The sequence below is a fragment of the Bombina bombina genome, chromosome 5, assembly GCF_027579735.1.
Source record: "Bombina bombina isolate aBomBom1 chromosome 5, aBomBom1.pri, whole genome shotgun sequence".
Lineage (NCBI taxonomy): Eukaryota > Metazoa > Chordata > Amphibia > Anura > Bombinatoridae > Bombina > Bombina bombina.
This window is the reverse complement of record NC_069503.1, coordinates 1,001,008,506-1,001,026,407: the sequence shown is the minus strand read 5'-3', so window position 1 is coordinate 1,001,026,407 and position 17,902 is coordinate 1,001,008,506. Positions and strand designations below refer to the sequence as shown.

The following is a 17,902-nucleotide window of genomic DNA, read 5'->3' as shown; positions in this document are numbered from 1 at the left end:
TAATAACAAGGAGCACTATAGACTTTTAGTAAATTATGCTTTATCTGCACAGTCTAACTATGCGTAGCGTTTAAACAAAACTTTGGCACTTGCACCTCGCCACAGCTCTACTGCGGCGCCTACCTGCCCCCACGAGACACTGAAGGATACTCTGTGAGCGGCGCTCCTAAGCCTGTTTGTGAAGGTTGCAGACACAAACTGACTTAGGCCGATCGAGGATCCGGATAACAACTGCGCGGCTAAGCGCGCAATGCTAAGCCCTGCCCATCGTGGGCGTAAACTAAGTCCCCCGGGAAAAAGAAAACCGCATGGGGATAAAAACGTTGGTTTTAACCAAACGCAAACCATAATAAAGTGCACCGCCAATGTGCCCCTCAAATAAACAACACACTCCCCTGTCCTGTCAGTAACTTAACCACAGTTAACTTTAGAACACTTGGGGAATTTTTAACTCCGCAATCTCCCAGCATCAAGCCCACAAACATATTATACCCACCGGGTTAATTACCTATTAGGGTACTGAAAAAACACAGTTGACTTCACCTAATAGAGAGGGGAACCCCATGCACACCACTCATGACCTCTGTGCAAACTGATTACCCCTTCCTGGTATAGGGAATAAATGGCAGTCTGTTCTGATATACCTCAGTCTCCCCAGAAGCAAATGACTGCACATACCTTAATGCTGAGTGCAGCATGACGTGGTCCCACAAAATGAAGATGCACTTTTCACCACCTTCAGTCGATCTGTGGGAACAAACAGGGTCTTAGATAATGTTTGCTAAGACCATATTCATCAGGGCAGCAAAAAGTATGGGAGTCACAGAATGAAGAATTCCCCGGTCCCTTGCTGTCTACCCTGAGAAAAATAGTACTCACTGGTACCATTTAAAACAAAAAACTCTAGATTGAAGAATCTAAACTAACACCTCACTTTACTTCTTCCTATCACTAACACAGGCAAAGAGAATGACTGGAGTGGGAGGGAAGGGAGGAGCTATATATATACACAGCTCTGCTGTGGTGCTCTTTGCCGCCTCCTGCTGACCAGGAGGCGATATCCAATAAGGATGAAATCCGTGGACTCGTCATATCTTGTAAAAGAAAAGATTACTTCTAGCGATGTTGGCGCTCGAGCGGGAGCTCTAAATAGTGTGCCACTTGTAATCTAGCCCTAAATATATTTTAGTATTGAGGTTATTCCCTATCTCCATCTAGCCATTGGTGCTGCCATGATGAAATTAACTTTCACTGCATTCCAGTGTGGACATGTTTGCACATTTGCAGCAACTCTCCTTCAGATGCCTGCAGTGAAACCTAGGTTACAAAATGGCAGCACTCAGAGAAAGATGCATGAAATGTATTTTGTTTTTAATGTCGTTTTAAAGAGATACAAAAAGGTCAAAATTGAAAGGTATAAGGATGCATTTCAGTAGAAGCATTTATGCAATATACTTTGAATAGCAAAAATGTTTCTAGTAAAAATTATTACTGGTTCTCAGTGGCATATGCTGTAAGGGCCTGAGAACTAATATTCAACACCATGCCTGCTCAGAGAGCTAGAGGTGAGGTGTATTATGTTGGCTTTCAACATCACAAGCACCTTTGTTCATATCTATTTATGCTTTAACCTATTCATTTGAATAAAAGCTACGTTTTTGGAAGATTGCTTGCTGGATCTTTTACTTTGCTGCTTTGGATTGCCAGTTTTTTCAGCACGCTCCGATTGAAGATGTTCCATTGGGTTGCCGTGGTCATGTGACCAGGATACGACTGAATCCGAGGCTCAGCGTCCAGTGGGTTGAGAGCAGCCAGGAGTAGTTTTCCCATATGGAGAACGCTGAATGTCGTCGGCACACAGTGGAAGGATCCCTGGGATGAAGTGCCATCCTGGGAAGTCTCTCCCCTTTCTACTGCATTTGTGTCATAGCATGCGGGGGCGTAGAGCCATTAGTACAAAGTACGTTGTCTTGTGAGCGTATGAGACACTGTTAATGTGTGGATTGTCACTGAGATCAATAGAGGATTTGAGCAAGCTTACACTAACAGTTTGTCAGTAAAGACTGTGTTATACGGGCAACTGTTGACTCTTTAAGAAGGCAGTCAGAGCATATGTTAATATGCCGCTGAAAACAAGTAGTAACTTACTAGTTTCTAAAAGAGCAACACTGAAATGTGCATGAGTGCATTTCAGTTTTAAAAATTAACAGTTTTGCAATATACTTCAATTAACAAAAACGCTTCTGCTTAAAATTGAAATACACCCGTGCACATTTCAATTTTGACCTTTTTATCGCTTTAAAGCAGTCCTATTCGCTTTTTTTCCCCAAAAGATAAATGCTTGAGACAACATAACTATGCTTTTCAAAAAGGATATCAAAGAAACAAAGCAAATTTGATAAAAAAAAAAAAAGTAAAATTGGAAAGTTGTTTAATATGGTATGCCGTCTAACTCATGAAAGAAAATTTTGGGGTTTCATGCCCTTTAAATTATAATTTAGATTGATCAAAGTCTATAATTAAAAACTGTAAATCTAATAGTGTCCTAATTAAAAGGGAGATTGTGTGTCATTTCTAGCAAACAAGCTTTATTAATTGCTCTGGAATACAAGTGATTTATTTTAGCAGAAAGAGTCGATTGTGTATAGCCTTATGCAGCACATTATTTATTTAAAAAGCACTATAACTGAGTATACAATTACAGAGTACAATTAAAGGGACACTGAACCCATTTTTTTTCTTTTGTGATTCAGATAGAGCATGCAATTTTAAGCAACTTCCTAATTTACTCCTATTATAAAATTTTCTTCATTCTCTTGTTATATTTATTTGAAAAGCAAGAATGTAAGTTTAGATGCCGGCCCATTTTTGGTGAACAACCTGAGTTGTCCTTGCTGATTAGACAGCACCAATAAACAAGTGCTGTCCATGGTACTGAACCAAAAATTTGCTGGCTCCTTAGCTTGGATGCCTTCTTTTTTAAATAAAGATAGCAAGAGAACGAAGAAAAATTAATAGGAGTAAATTAGAAAGTTGATTAAAATTGCATGCTCTATCTGAATCATGAAAGAAAAAAATTGGGTTCAGTGTCCCTTTAACAAAAGACTAACATAAGTCATTATAGGTAGAGGGCCCTGCCTGTGAATCACTGTTAGCTGTAAACAATCTTTACATAAAATGATCAAGAGGAAAGATGGACTTGTGAGCTTTGTGATCTTAAAGGGACAGTCTACTCCAAAATTGTGAATGTTTAAAAAGATAATCCTTTTATTACCTATTGCCCAGCTTTGTATAACCAACAGTTATATTAATACACGTTTTACTGATTACCTTGTATCTAAGCCTCTGCAGTCTGCTCCCTTATCTCGGGGCTGTTTACAACTTGCTTTTATATCAATCAGTGCAGTCTCATTCATAACTCCACAGGAGTGAGCACAGTGTTATCTATATAGTACACATTAACTAGCTCTGACTTGCTGTGCAAATTTTATAAAATGTAATGACAAAGGGCTTTTTAACATCTAAACAATACAAATTTTGGAGTAGACTGTCCCTTTAAAGTAGATTGTATGCATCCCTGAACAGTTAGGTTTCAGTATTAAGTGATAATGTATAACACCTCTTTTTTGGCAATCTCCCGCAGCCTTCTTGGTAATCGCTTGATGTCGTGCCCCATAGCTCGCCTACGCATGTGTCTTGGCAAGGACTGGAACACCAGGGAGTTGGAAGATTTTTGAGAGACAGCTTTAACCATTGCACTGATCTCAGCAGCACGTGCTTGAGCAAACATGGTTGCTGAAACAACAAAAGCCAAGGCAAATTTTAATGAATTTAAAACAATAATTCACAGAGCAGAAGTGATCTCGTTTGCCAAAGCGATTTTCTGTTAAAAGGAAGACTTTTTTTAAATAACCTTTATATGCCTTATAACAAAATGACTTGCAATAATAGCTAACTTCTGTAACTTATTTACCTACAAAAGAGCGGAGTAGCATCAACTTGGGCACACACATAACCTGCTGCTCTACCCCTCAACCTGACATTTCAAGTTAAAAGATTCAAGATTTGTTTTCAACTCTTAACATTCTAATAAACTGTATCCCCAACAAAAAAAAAATATATTATATATATATATTTTAGACGACATCTTATTGAATATCAAATTACACATTTTCTTAGTAATCAACTGTCCGTACTTACCAGTTATATACTTGGGAATTTGGGGTGCATCACTGTGTCCTCCCCTTCCTTTAATCGATTGATAGTGTGGTCTTTGGTGTTGTACAGAAGGACCAGACTGGCCATCTATCAGGAAGTAAAACAAATATTTATCTAAAGAACATGAAAAATAAAAGGACAAAAAGGGTTCATTTTTGCATAGTGAAGAAATGGAAAAGAAATGTAATATATCTTCTTTATTTATTCTTCTGTATTTTTTTTTTTTTTTTTAAATAAAATGTTTTAGAATCCCAATATTGAAATGACAGGGAAGTAACTAAGGCATCTAATACAAGACATTAAATAAATTAATTTTTATATTCTGAAAACAGATGTTGTCAGATTCCTTTTTTTTAAAAAAAAAATATTTATTTATATCTCCAACAAGAAGTACAATCCAATACGTTTCACCTTCGTATACTACGCAGGGTCCGGTGAAATACTATACAATACAAACAAAATAAGCAAAGTATTTCCTTCTCATACAATGATCAAACAAAAACAACAGAACGAAAACCCTACAACACACTTTTGTACAAGATGTTGGAATTTTTTCTTTTGCCTTAAAAATAAAAAAAGAGAAAAGGAAAAAACAAAGAGGAAAAAAAAAAAAAAAAAAAAAAAAAAAAAAAAAAAGGAAAACAAACCCAGGGAAGGGAAAAATTAGCAACTTATCCCTCTCCCTCCCTCCCTCGCTCCCTCCCCCCGCGCGAGCCACCTAACTCAAACTATCAAAAGTCCTCAATCCATGACTGTGGGAAGACATTTAGTAAGGTCAATTCGGCAAAACTAATAGAGAGTAAAAACGGATAGAGAATCCGTTTTTGGAGTGGCCTTGAATAAGTTAGAATAGGTGGAGTCTAGAGCTGCAACAACTAATCGTCATAATCGATAATGAAAATAGTTGTCAACGAATCTCATAATCGATTAATCGATTAGTTGGATTGCAATTAGTTGGTCTGTGCACAACACCAGCTGCTTCACTCTATTGAACTCCTGCATATAGTATTGTGTTTTATGGTTATGTCCTTAGCCTAAAGGACGTCTGCAGACGTCTTTTCACTTTTTCAGGACAGTATAAGTTTACAACTACCCCTGGCTTATGTGCAACCCAGATATAATAGTCATCATTTGGATTGTTTATATTAAATCTGGTGATTTGGAACTATGCTTTTCATGATATAGTGCCAAGCTTGTTGTTTACACCTAGCTCCTAGATTGATGGGAGTTATTTAAATTGATGTGCACTATTATCTGTTCGCACAATTATTAGCGTATTGCTGATTATATGTACTGTATAAATAAATGTGTAAGTTTTTGTCCTGTTATTGATAAACAGTCCTTAGCGCTTTTGATTTTGTTTTTTATTGTTTTTTTATAGTTTTAATAAATTGTGATATGTACCAGATTCAACCTTTATAAGTATATATTCGTTATTTTTAGAGCGGACTAGACATTTCCCCTAACCTTATAGCTGGTTATTTACCATTGCATATAGATATTCAAGATATTTTTATGTTAGAATGAAGTCAAGGGTTACTTTATTGAAAAGCCCCTTGCCAAGGTAGAAAACACAAAGCATTGGTGAAGAGCTAACAAAGACAAATATCCCACTTTGGTGAAATTGGCAAAACCCTACTTATACACCTCAACAGCCTTTTCTCTGCTGCAGGAAATATAGCTGCAAATAGAGAACCAGCCTTAGCCAGAAGCATGTGGACATGTTGAGATGTTTGCATTTCAATGCAAAGTTTCTGAAAGAGTGAATAACAGAATATTATTAACAGTGATAGCCTAACTCTTTCTAGTTCTACCTCTTTTCAAACAGTTTGTGGTTTTGTTTTGTTTAATTATAAAACTGTGCTCTGCTGCTTAAAAATTGAAGAAACAGTTGTTTTAATGTAAAGTTTTAGTCTGAAGTTTATATTTGTAAAACTCATTATGTGGATTTTATTTAAAACATAGAAAACTATTATTGATTCTCTTTTTATCTGATTAGTCGATTAATCGAAAAAATAATCGGCCGCTTAATCGATTATGAAAATAATGGTTAGTTGCAGCCCTAGTGGAGTCCATCTCCATAAGAAATTCTTGATCCTATTTTCTGCGGCATCTTTAAGGTGATATGACTCAAATACTATTTGCTCCTGTATGGATTTAAAAATCATAGATAAAGCTGGTACTTGCTTAGCCTTCCAATTTTTTTTTTTTTTTAATTCTTTTTATTGAGAGATAAGCTGTGGAGACATCAAACAACATTACCAGATAATACTATGAAAAGTACATTCACAAATATGGTAAAGATTCAACCTACGCAGAGGTATCATTGTGCATAACATAACAGTAATTCATGAAATTGATGTATGACAAATGTCAGGATAAATGTGGCACTTTACATCTTTCAAATGCCGCTTACAATCTTGTTGTCCACATATACCCAGCTCTCTCTCGTTTTACCTTTTAACAGTATCCCCAACTGACCCCCCACCCACCCCCCCCCAACTATCTAACAAATTCGAACCAATATTACAGTGATCCCTAGTCTGGGAGACATGTAGATTGAAGTTTTGCGCCAGTTAGAGCTGTTTATCTTGATGCAGCAGCAGCTGAACTTTCTAAACCTATGTCGCTTGCCCCACTGAACAAATAACAAGACCCTCCCTTATAATACAACAGACCAGTACCTTATTACCATGGGGCCAGGAACAAAAAAGGTAGATTCCATTGTGTTATAGACCTACCCAAGACTAGGGTTGATGGGAGTTGACATGTATAAAAACCAGCATTACAGTGATCCCCAGTCTGGGAGCCATGCGGATTGAAGTGTTACGCCAGTTAGAACTGTTTATCGTGATGTAACAGCAGCTTATATTTTTAAACCTATGTCTCTTGTCCCACTGAGCAGGCACTTATCACTACACAAAGTGACTGTGAGGGAAAATGTATGTACGGATATAACCCAGGCGATTAATATAGGAAATAGCATATGGGAGGTCAGCATGCACACGCCTATCACATGTAGGGTGCGGATTTTGCAGCACGTAATAAGCGTGTACATTGATTTTAATGACAATTGTGATAGAAATGATAAAACCCTCCTCTATAACACTGCACCAAAACTTTCAGTAGGGATGGGAAAAAAATGATAGAATATGTTTCAGTTTCTGATAAGATGAACAAGTAGAGCAGAAATTTGTTGTGAGCTAATTACCATGGTCTATGTGGGCTTTAAGGAGAAGACATGTGGCAGCCATACATCAGTATCCATGTGGAGGACCTTTTCACAACAACATGCAAGTTTACAACCAGTCATATACCTCTTCTCCAACAGAGAAATACCTTATTACCATGGGGCCAGGTACAATAAAGGCAGAGTCCCTTATTACTTTATAGACTTACCCAAGACTAGGGTTGATGGGAGATAACATAATTTAGATAGCAATCAAAGCAGCACTCACATAGACAGTGAATGTTCTCAGTGGATATTTGACTACGATAAGAAACCAGTGATTCATCAGTGTAGACCCTTAGACTGATAAACTAACTAGAGCAATATAAACAATACACTATTAACAATAAAATTGGCCTTAATTTAATTGAGAAATGACAGTGTTTGCTGCAATCTTTATCCTGGAGCCGCTGTTCAAAATAATGCAATCACAGTATTAGGTGTGGGTTCAATAACTGCTGCAATTCAGGTCCCCTATATATCACAGAACAACAAAAAAACAAAAACAAGACAGGAGTAAACCAAAGAGTCAACCTTTTGGCAAAACGTTCAACGGCCAGCTACAGTCAGAGTTTAATGTAAGGTCTGAGAGTCTGTTCCGAGAAAGCTCACCCTGTCCAGGGGTATGATGTCATCCGATGCCATTTTTCGGCAAAGTAATCTCGCCCTTCAGTTTTAAACCGCAATGGCCATCTTGATTTTTCAGGTGCTCCGATATGGGCCAGATAGTGTTCTCAGCTGCCAGAAGCCCCGTTATATAGCTGTGTGCCATCGCAGGTAATCTTGTTGAGTCTGTCGGCAATTGCTGGTCCAGCCTGTCCCCCATGCCTGCATATTGTGCACTAAGCCAAGGCTCCGGCGATATTAATAGCCATTCTGCCGTGTGTATTGGTAGGTATAAGGAAGCAGTATGTTGCGGAACTGCAATACTGTTGTTTCCTTGAGTGGATTTTGAGTTGCGGTTACCAGTCCCGTTTAGTGAAAGGAGTATCCAGGAATTGTGAGTTGGTGTCCCGCCATTGCATGTATCAGGCTGCATATCTTCCAACCACACCACGCTGCCTGAGGGGTCATGTTTGAACTGCTTATTATCTAGTGTGGAGGTAGTTACCAATTTCGGTGCCGTATCAGATTCTGCGGGACAGGATCTTTTAGTTGCCTGAACCACTTCATATAGATTTTGACAGCTTAAGAGTAAACGGTCAAAAATAGGCAGAAATGTTGTGAGTATCTGCGCTGAAATGTCCTTTTCCGGTTCCATTGCTCAGTAATCCTTTATGGATTATAACTTGGTGTAATGCCTTCCGGAGGAGAAGTGTGTGGAGTGCTTCTATCTGCCAAGGGAGATGCAGATGGCATAGAAGAGTGGCAAAATAACTGATGTTAGTAGTGATTTTCTTCAGAGCTAACAGAGCTCGCAGCCATCTTCTAGAACCGCCCACCGGAAGTCAGCCTTCCAATTTTTAAGCAAACAAGCTCTGACTAGAAGTATGATAGTAGTGAGGCTATTTATAGCGCTATTACTAATAGTATTTTGTGGGGGGATTAAAAGCAAGACATCTTCTAATGAAAGCCCTATCGATACTTTATATAATTTGTTAAACCAGAAAATTATTTATCAGTAATTGTTATTAGAGCATCGAGGACACCTACTAGCTGATAGGTAAAAATTATTAATCAGTTTCATGTGAGATTCCTTCATGCCCATTGAAACTTTGCATTTATGAAGAGAGACAAAACTCCCAGAGTATAAATATCTGGGAAAATAAAATCCAGGTGTAAATGTCCTATTTTCAATTATAGAAAAGAATAACGAGATAATCGCATGATCTGATATTATGATTTCACCGATCTCCACCTCTAACTTTTGCACAGAAAGAATTTCAGAAATTAAAAATAGATCTATACGAGAAAATGTTCTATGGACTTTTGACTCACATGAAAAGACCTGTATATCATCAGGGTTTTTTATCCGTCACGCATCTACTAATTTTAACATTGACAGCATAGGACATAGTGTTGCATTAAAATCTCCACCTAAAATAATAATCTCCGATAAAAAAGGAATTAGCTTCAATCTTATTTCTTCCCAAAATGCCTTAGAAAATGTATTAGGAGCGTAGATATTGCATTAAACCAATTTCACATTTTTAATTTGAATTTGCAAAAAGATAAATCTAGCGGCAGGATCTAATTCTACTTTAACCACCTTGTATTCCAAATCTTTATGTAAAAGAATCGCTACCCCACATTTTCTAGCACTCCCAGATGAGGAAATAACTTCCCCCACCCACTTAACTCTGTTTGGCAGCTTCTTGTTCATTAATATGCGTCTCTTGGAGGAAAACAACATCCGGTTTATTCTTGGCTAAGGTTTTAATAATCAATTTACGCTTAATGGGGGAGGAAAACCCCCCTACATTCCATGACAAAAATCTAATTTCTTCAGTCATTAAAAATCTTTGAAAGATATAACAGGGGAAATGTCACTTAACCCTGTATGTGGCTATAAAAGGCACGCAGGGGGAGAAGCGAGGGGGAGAAGAAGAAAAGAAAAAGAAAAAGAAAAAAAGAAAGAAAAAAAAAGATAAAAAAAAGAATGCGGCAATTTCAACCTAACGAGAACATTCATGGGTAATAACACTGATCTTCTACTGAAGATTCTTTGGGATAATATAGAATTACTGAAAAAACATTTTGTGCAATTATTCAATACCTAAATACTTTCTGATTTCAGTGACATTATTAAAGAATAGTTTAGAATCACCATCTTCAACTAAGATTCGTGCCGGGTAAAGCAGGTGCGCTTTAATACCTTTGTTAATCAACTGTGTACAATATGGGGCCATTAATCTCCTTTTGGAGGAGGTCTCGATTGAGAAGTCTTGAAATAACAAGACTTTATTATTTCCAAATACAGGAGGATCGTTTTTTTTTATATAGTTTCAAAAGCTCTATTTTGTCTTGAAATTTTAAGAACTTGACTATGCATATTCTATTTTTTGGAGTGCCATCTAGATCTGATCTCTTGGGGCCCAACCTATGTGCTCTCTCAATTATAAGTGGTAACAGATGGGTTGACATCCCTAATGCTTGTGGTAAAGTATAAGAAGTAAACTTTATTAAGTCGTCATAATCAGACAATTCAGGAAGACCCACTAGCCTAATATTATTACGCCTGGAGCGATCTTCCAGATCCTCCAGACGTAACTGCATATTCTTAATTTTAGACTCTTGTTTATGGATTATAGTTTCCTGTATATTCATTTGGTCTTCTAAGTCAGAGATTCTGCTTTCAGCCTCAAGTAACCTAGTCGAAAATTGTCTGACTTCATTAGATAATTCTCTTTTAATAGACTCAAATTGAGGAGAGAATAATTCTGTTAATTTAGATAACAAGACTTGATGGTCCACAGGGGCCGCAGCAGATTCATTTAAACTATCTGAACTGGAATCAGTTACTCTATTTTTCTTATCCTTTGCTTTCACTGGCATTTTGGGTGAATTAGTTTTCACCCGAGTGATGAATTTTTCCATTAACATCCGAAAAGAAAAAAAACGTGAATAAAATCAAACCTGTGAATAGTGCCAATATATAATCTAAATATGTTAAAGCGTATAAAGGATTTTAACGCTTCAATAGTACTCAAAAAAAAGAAAAAAAAGCCGTAGCTTGTGCCCGTCTATAGTGAAGGTGTTTTTTAACTAGTGAAAGAAGAGCCAGTGATGCCTGGTACCTGAGCCTGGCCAGATAGTCTGTTGCCACGATAGATCTAGTCTATCTAACCTAATATGTTATCAGGGTAATGACGACAAATAGAAGAATGGAATATTCTGCATTAAGGTAGCCAACAATAAGAACAAGGTCTACCAACCAATAATAAAAAAAAGAAAAAGCACTTCAATTTTCCAAGATAGTACAACTTTAAATATAAAGACTCCACTGAGAAACTGTTTCCAGTACTATGTACTAAGACTAAGTCCAATACAAATATCAAAAAGAAAGAACAAAAAACAGAAGAAAAGAGGGAATTTTTTCTCTCCTTATTTTCCCTTTTTTTTTTTTCTTTTTCTCTTTCCCCCTTATCCTGCGTTCGTTAACTACCTAGCATAGTCTAGCATGGTATAGCAAAATTTATGTACAAAAATGACAGTATAAAGTGTATCAAGAAAACATACAGTATTTTGACTTATAAAGAGTAATGACATAACCAGAGAAACATTTTTGTAGTTTTAAATTATGGGGAAAATAGAGTAAAAAGAACTAAAAACAGATCTGCAGGCAATACACTGTTTTGACTAAATTTAAACAGTCTGAGAAATATCCCCCTAAAGTCAGGATGCAAATAAAGTTGTCAAGATGAATAGACAATGTCTAAATTTGCCCCACTAAGACCTTATGTGAGGCCGGACAGATCCAGGGAATGGCATACACAAACAGATACTATGTGGGATAGTATCTACAGTTAGCATTAACAACAAAATTCACATCACAGTTGAAAGTTGATCCAAAGCAAGGGCTGCAGATATTATCAATGATAGTAGTCTCACACTGCCCAGCCAATGAATGAGAGAATCACCAACTTTTGACCACTCCTGCAGCCAAATACCATAGCACTACTATACCCTAGGAGGCACAATTACCCCTCAACGGGTACTGTGAAATAGCCTTGTTGCTTAAGCGGAATATAATACCTCACCAAAATGCATCTCAGTCAGCTCTTACACCGCTCCTGCTTGCAGATCTTTAATCCAGCTCTCTATGATGTGAGGCACCGCGACAGCGGGAGGATCAATAGATAGAGCGCTCCTCCTGACCAGGCGTTATACCGGTGTTTGTTCCCATCCACCGGGCTTTACCAGGGTGAAAAGCTTTAGCCGACGCCATAAACCAACGGCTCTCTTAAATGCATCGGTCTTTAGCAGCGGGCGGACCACCCTCGTAGAACAGCAAGGGGGGACACTCTTTAGATACCAATTGAAATCTGACCAGTGCTGAGGCTTGACACTTTGTAATTTGCAGCTCTGTTAGGTTGCAGCTCTGGCGAATGAGCCAATGATACGGCCTACGTGGACTTCCACCTGCACAGGCAGGGTAACTTGGCCCAGCTCCCTAGGATGTAACGACACCAACAGCGGGAGAGACGGCAAGGGGTTTAGATACAAACAGGTAGCTGCTACTCCATGCTCCACGCCATTCTCAGCGTGCACTGGTTTCCACAGCTCCACCCTTCCGGAAGTCGAGAAAGCAAGTTTTTCCTGTTGTCAGATTCCTAATGCCATCTTCCATACATTTATACTTAGGTTGGAGAATTTGTTGCAGCATTTATTAGAAACATAGATTTTGACGGCAAATAAGAACTACAGGCTGATCAAGTCTGTCCAAAATTTCCTAACAGTAAAAGCTTATCTATTTGGTAGGAAAGCATTATGCTTATCCCAGGCATTCTTAAATTTACTCCTATTATCAAATTTTCTTCATTCTCTTGGTATCTTTATTTGAAATGCAAGAATGTAAGTTTAGATGCCGGCCCATTTTTAGTGAACAACCTGGGTTGTTTTTGCTGATTGGTGGATAATTTTCACCCACCAATAAACAAGTGGTGTCCAGGGTTCTGAAAAAAAATAGCTTAGATGTCTTTTTCAAATAAAGATAGCAAGAGAATGAAGAAAAATTGATAATAGGAGTATATTAGAAAGTTGCTTAAAATTGCATGCTCTATCTTAATCACGAAAGAACAAATTTGGGTTCAGTGTCCCTTTAAGCTACAAACTAAAAACACGCTCCATATAAAATGAAAGTCATTCCCCTCCCTTGTTTAGGCATTAATTGGAAAAAGGCTCTTATTTTCTTACACATACTGCACGACACACTGTGGAATCAATATAAGAATAGACTAAATATTTTTTTTTTAATAAGATACACTATATTGCCAAAAGTATGTGGACGTCCCTACTAATCGAGTTCAGGCGTTTCATCCACAACCATTGCTAAAAGGTGCTAAAAAATCCTGCACATAGACATGCAATCTCCATACACAAACATTGGCAGTACAATGGGTTGTACTTAAGAGCTCAGTGACATGTGGCACTGTCATAGGATGCCAGCTTTCCACAATTCAGTTTGTGAAATTTCTGCCCCAGTCAAGTTTAATTGCTATTTTTGTGAAATGGTAGACCACACAAACTCACAGAGCAGGGCCAGCAAGTGATGAATAGCATCACTCACTACAGAGATCCAAACTGCTTCTAGAAGCAAAATCAGCACAAGGACTGTTTTGGAAACTTCATGGATTGGGTTTCCATGAATGAACAACTTTAAGCAAGAATAACCAACATTCTCAATGCCAAGAGACAGTTGGAGTGGTGCTAAGCAGGGTCAGCAACCTTGGCACCCCAGATGTTATGGAAAATGTAGTTCGGTAACACCTGGTATGCCAAGGTTGCTGAACCCTGGTGTAAAGCACACGCCACTGGACTCTGGAGCAGTGGAAACTTTCTCACTTTTTCACGCTTCACTTTCTGATAGTTTGGCTGAAGAATCTAGGTGCGGCAGATGCAAAGAGACCGCTACCTACTGGAATGCATAAGGCCTACTGCAAAGTATGGTGGAGAAAGGATAATGATCTGGGGCTGTTTTTCAGGGTTTGGGCCAGGCTCCTTAGTTACAGTGAATGACCATTTTAATGCTGGAGGATATTCCAAATTTGTAACAACAGTTTTGGGGAGGCCATTTGCTCTTCCGATATGACTTTGCCCCTGTGCGTAGAGAGAGATCCAAGATGAGATGGGTTGACAATATTGGTATTGAGAAACATAAGTGAGCCCTGACATCAACCCCACTGAACACCTTATGGATGAAATGAAATGCCGATTGTGAGCCAGACCTTCTTGTCCAACATCAGTGGCTGACCTTACAAATGCTCTTTTAGCTGAATGGACACAAATGTGCCACTCCACAATGTCTAACAAGCTCATATAAGTGTGATGGTCAGGTGTCCACATATTTTTGGCCATATATTATGCATTACGTATATGATGCATTAGTACAGTAACTGCCATCTTTTTTTATTATTATTATTACTCTTCACTGCAGTGTAGATTATGGTGTATACAAACAAATACAGAACGGCTGAGATGTCACATATGAAGATTATCACTGACAAATATTTTAGTGCATTGAGTGGCAGTCACTTTAATCTTACCCCTGTGAGGGTGACCGCTTGCTCGGCCTTCATTATGACGAGGTCTCTCTCTTTGATCTTCTCCAAAATTAGATGGAAAACTTACATTGGATGGTTGATGCCGCATGCGCTTGGCATACTTTTTTTCTTTGGCACTTGACATCACTGCAGGAAAAGAGAAAGGGGAGAAAAGGCAATGGAAGTTAAAGTTTTAGCTCTTACACTAAAATTTCATAAATGAAAAATCAGGGTAATTATGCTTAAATGTTTTAAAATTATTCTATAAAAATGTAATCTACTTAAAGGGGCATTGTACACTAGATTTTTCTAGTGTACAATGATCCATTTATATATCACATATGAGAGTGTTTTTGTAAAAATGTATAGTTTTGCTTATTTTTTTAATATTGTTGTGCTGATTTTCAGACCCCTAACCAAGCCCCACAGTGCCAGATGTGTACATGCGTTTACAGACTCCTCTTACTCCTGTTTGTGTTATTTGTCTTTTCATTTGTAGGGAAGGGGGGGTCTGCTCTTTTCAATGGGTGTCTCAGCCAAACCTCATCAACAGTGCTAAACTGGGAGCTTCTAAGTAAGTTTTTAAATAGTTTTATATTTTATTTTTAGATCAGCATCTGTGCATATTCTTCGTTATGCTAGTGTCTATTACATGCAGTTATTTAAAAATTAGTATATATAGAGACTATGATGAAGTTTCCTTTAAATACATCAATTATTCCTAAAATCATAACATTTTGATCAATCTAACATTACATTTTAATATTGAAATCGAAACAATGTGAATAAAAATCCCTGTGCACTAAAGCAAGGAGGAAAATGTCCAAAAACTTTCAAAGTTTGGAGGAAAGGAAATCAGGAACAGCTGTAGCGATTCCAACAATGCCTCTGATGTATCTGTTGCAGTGTGTACATCAAAAAGATGAAATGAAAAGGAGTGGAACCTGCTGCTGGTCACAGGGAAGGGTTAAATATACCAGATCTACTGAGCCAAGCTTACAAAAGAGACTCAAACTGGATTTTGAACAGTAGGACTTACTCCTAAATTGGAGACCAGTTATTTTCAGTGGTATCCTGAGTAACGTTTAAGCAGATTATATTGTTTTTATCTGTTTTAATAAATGTGTTAAGGTCTGGAAGAGTTCCAATTTTACTAAAGTTGGGATACTTTCTTAAAGCTTTAGTAGTTCTATACTAAGTGAGTACTAATTTGTCTGTAGTTTATTTCTGTTGGTCGTTACAGCATTGCACTATATTTCTTTTCATCAGTTTGATGAAAAGTTCCTTTCCTCCAAACTTTGGATCGTTGGATGTTCTTTCCTTGCACAGTGATTTTTTTTTTTATTCACAATATTTGGACTTATATTTTAAAATGTATTCTTTGTGATCACATTATTTTTAATTTTTCCTGGCAGGGCTTTCACTGACTTTCTACAAGCCTGCATCAATTATTTTTATTACAAGTTTTTTTCTTACAATTTGTCATAGAAAGGTACAGACTCTTGGAAAGTGACAGTCTGCTCCAATGCACTTGTAGTGTGCATGCCCTGTCACTCACACGTGCACAGCACTTCCTTTAAAGGCACATGAAACACACAATTTTTCTGCCATGAATCAGATAGACGACACAATTTTAAAAAACATTCCAATTTACTTAACCAAATTTGCTTCATTCTTTAGATATCCTTTGTTGAAGTAGCAATGCACATTGGTGAAACAATCACACGAGGCATCTATGTGTACCCACAAATCAGCAGCTACTGAGCCTATTTAGATATGCTTTTTAACAAAGGATATCAAGAGAATGAAGCAAATTAAATATAAGTAAATTAAGTTATTTAACAGTGCATGCTCTATCTGAATTATGAAAGAATAAATGTGGGTTTCATATCCCTTAAAGTTGCATCCTGCCTCTTCTTACTTCCCGTTTCTCTAGCATTCACTGAACAGTAAGACAGCTCATGTTGCTCTAGAAGAATCAGGATATCAAGATATATATGCCTTCCTGTAAAGGCCCCAGCCCCCTTGTGCGGCTGTGCCTGGAATAGACCCTGCACAACTAAAGTTGATAAAAATAATTAAAAAGGTTAAATCCTTTTAAAATGATAAATAATGCATGCTGCAATGATGTCTATAAATTATACCCCACTGCTTAGCGTTTTGTTTTTTAGAACAATACAACATACTTTTTTTTTATATCCCTTTTTGCACTGCCTAGGGAACCTGCATTGTAATGTGTGTTCCTGCTCGGGCAATACAGAGGAGCAAACAAACTTACATTTAGTTTTTTTAATGAATATAATCATTGGACAACAGATAACAAGCCATAAGCTAACAATGGAGGAATGAAAGTGATGCATTAATGTGACAACCCCATTAGGGTTTTGTGTTATGGGAGCAATATATTGCAAACCATAGCTCCCACACCTGGGGTATTTAATATTTTATTTATTTTTTCCTATCCTATGTCACGGACTGTCAATATACTATTTCTGGCAACCACATGGATTTTAATGGTTGCTATAGTCACCAAAGTAAAGCAACATTTATTTAAAAAAAAAGCACAGCTATATTACAGTTAAAGTTGGATGCAATCAAATGAGATTTTAGAATCATTTACATGTAGCTACTTTGCAGTACAGTGTTTTGTAGCTTATATGTAAAGCAATTGAATTTAATGTCTCCTTAACGGGACAGAAAAGTGCAAAAGGAACCCACTCTAAAGGGTTATATCCAAGCAGAAGAGCACTAATAAAATCAAGTGTTCGACCTCTACAAAGGAGCTAAGCTTCAGAGTAGCAATACAATACTGAGAGCATATATCTGAACACATCTAGTGATACAATACCCAGACATATGTATGTAGTCACCAATCACCAGCCACTACCTAGGTATGCTTTTCAACAATGGATACCAAGTGAGCGATTAGATTATAGAAGTCAGTTGAAAGGTTTCTAATATTTCATGCTCTAACTAAATCATGAATGTTTAATTTTGATCTTCACGTTATTTTAAAATGCTAAAACCAAAGTATAAAATTAAATACTTGAATCAATGTTAAATAGTACAGGCTACTAAATATATAATCTTTAACGCACAACAGATACATCACTAGCGTAATACGTACACTACTTGCAGTATACATTACCTACTGTAGCCTTTAACCAATTCACTCTGCAGTCTGAGTCAACATATTATTCCCTGACATCACCAGAAGAAGACCCTAACCACCATCCCTACACGTGTGGAACAA

General features: G+C 37.4%; 1 protein-coding gene across 1 annotated transcript in view; it reads right to left on the bottom strand.

Moving 5' to 3' along the window:
* The window catches only part of POP1 (POP1 homolog, ribonuclease P/MRP subunit), a 118,278-nt gene extending 100,428 nt beyond the window's left edge, over positions 1–17,850 (bottom strand). The window contains exons 1-4 of the mRNA XM_053715237.1: positions 17,802–17,850; positions 14,653–14,796; positions 4,201–4,305; positions 3,620–3,795 (exon numbers count right to left, since the gene is read on the bottom strand). Coding sequence (XP_053571212.1) covers positions 3,620–3,795; positions 4,201–4,305; positions 14,653–14,796; position 17,802 — 426 coding nt within the window. The 5' untranslated portion in view covers positions 17,803–17,850. The remainder of the gene's footprint in view (positions 1–3,619; positions 3,796–4,200; positions 4,306–14,652; positions 14,797–17,801) is intronic.
* Positions 17,851–17,902: the final 52 nt, after the last annotated feature.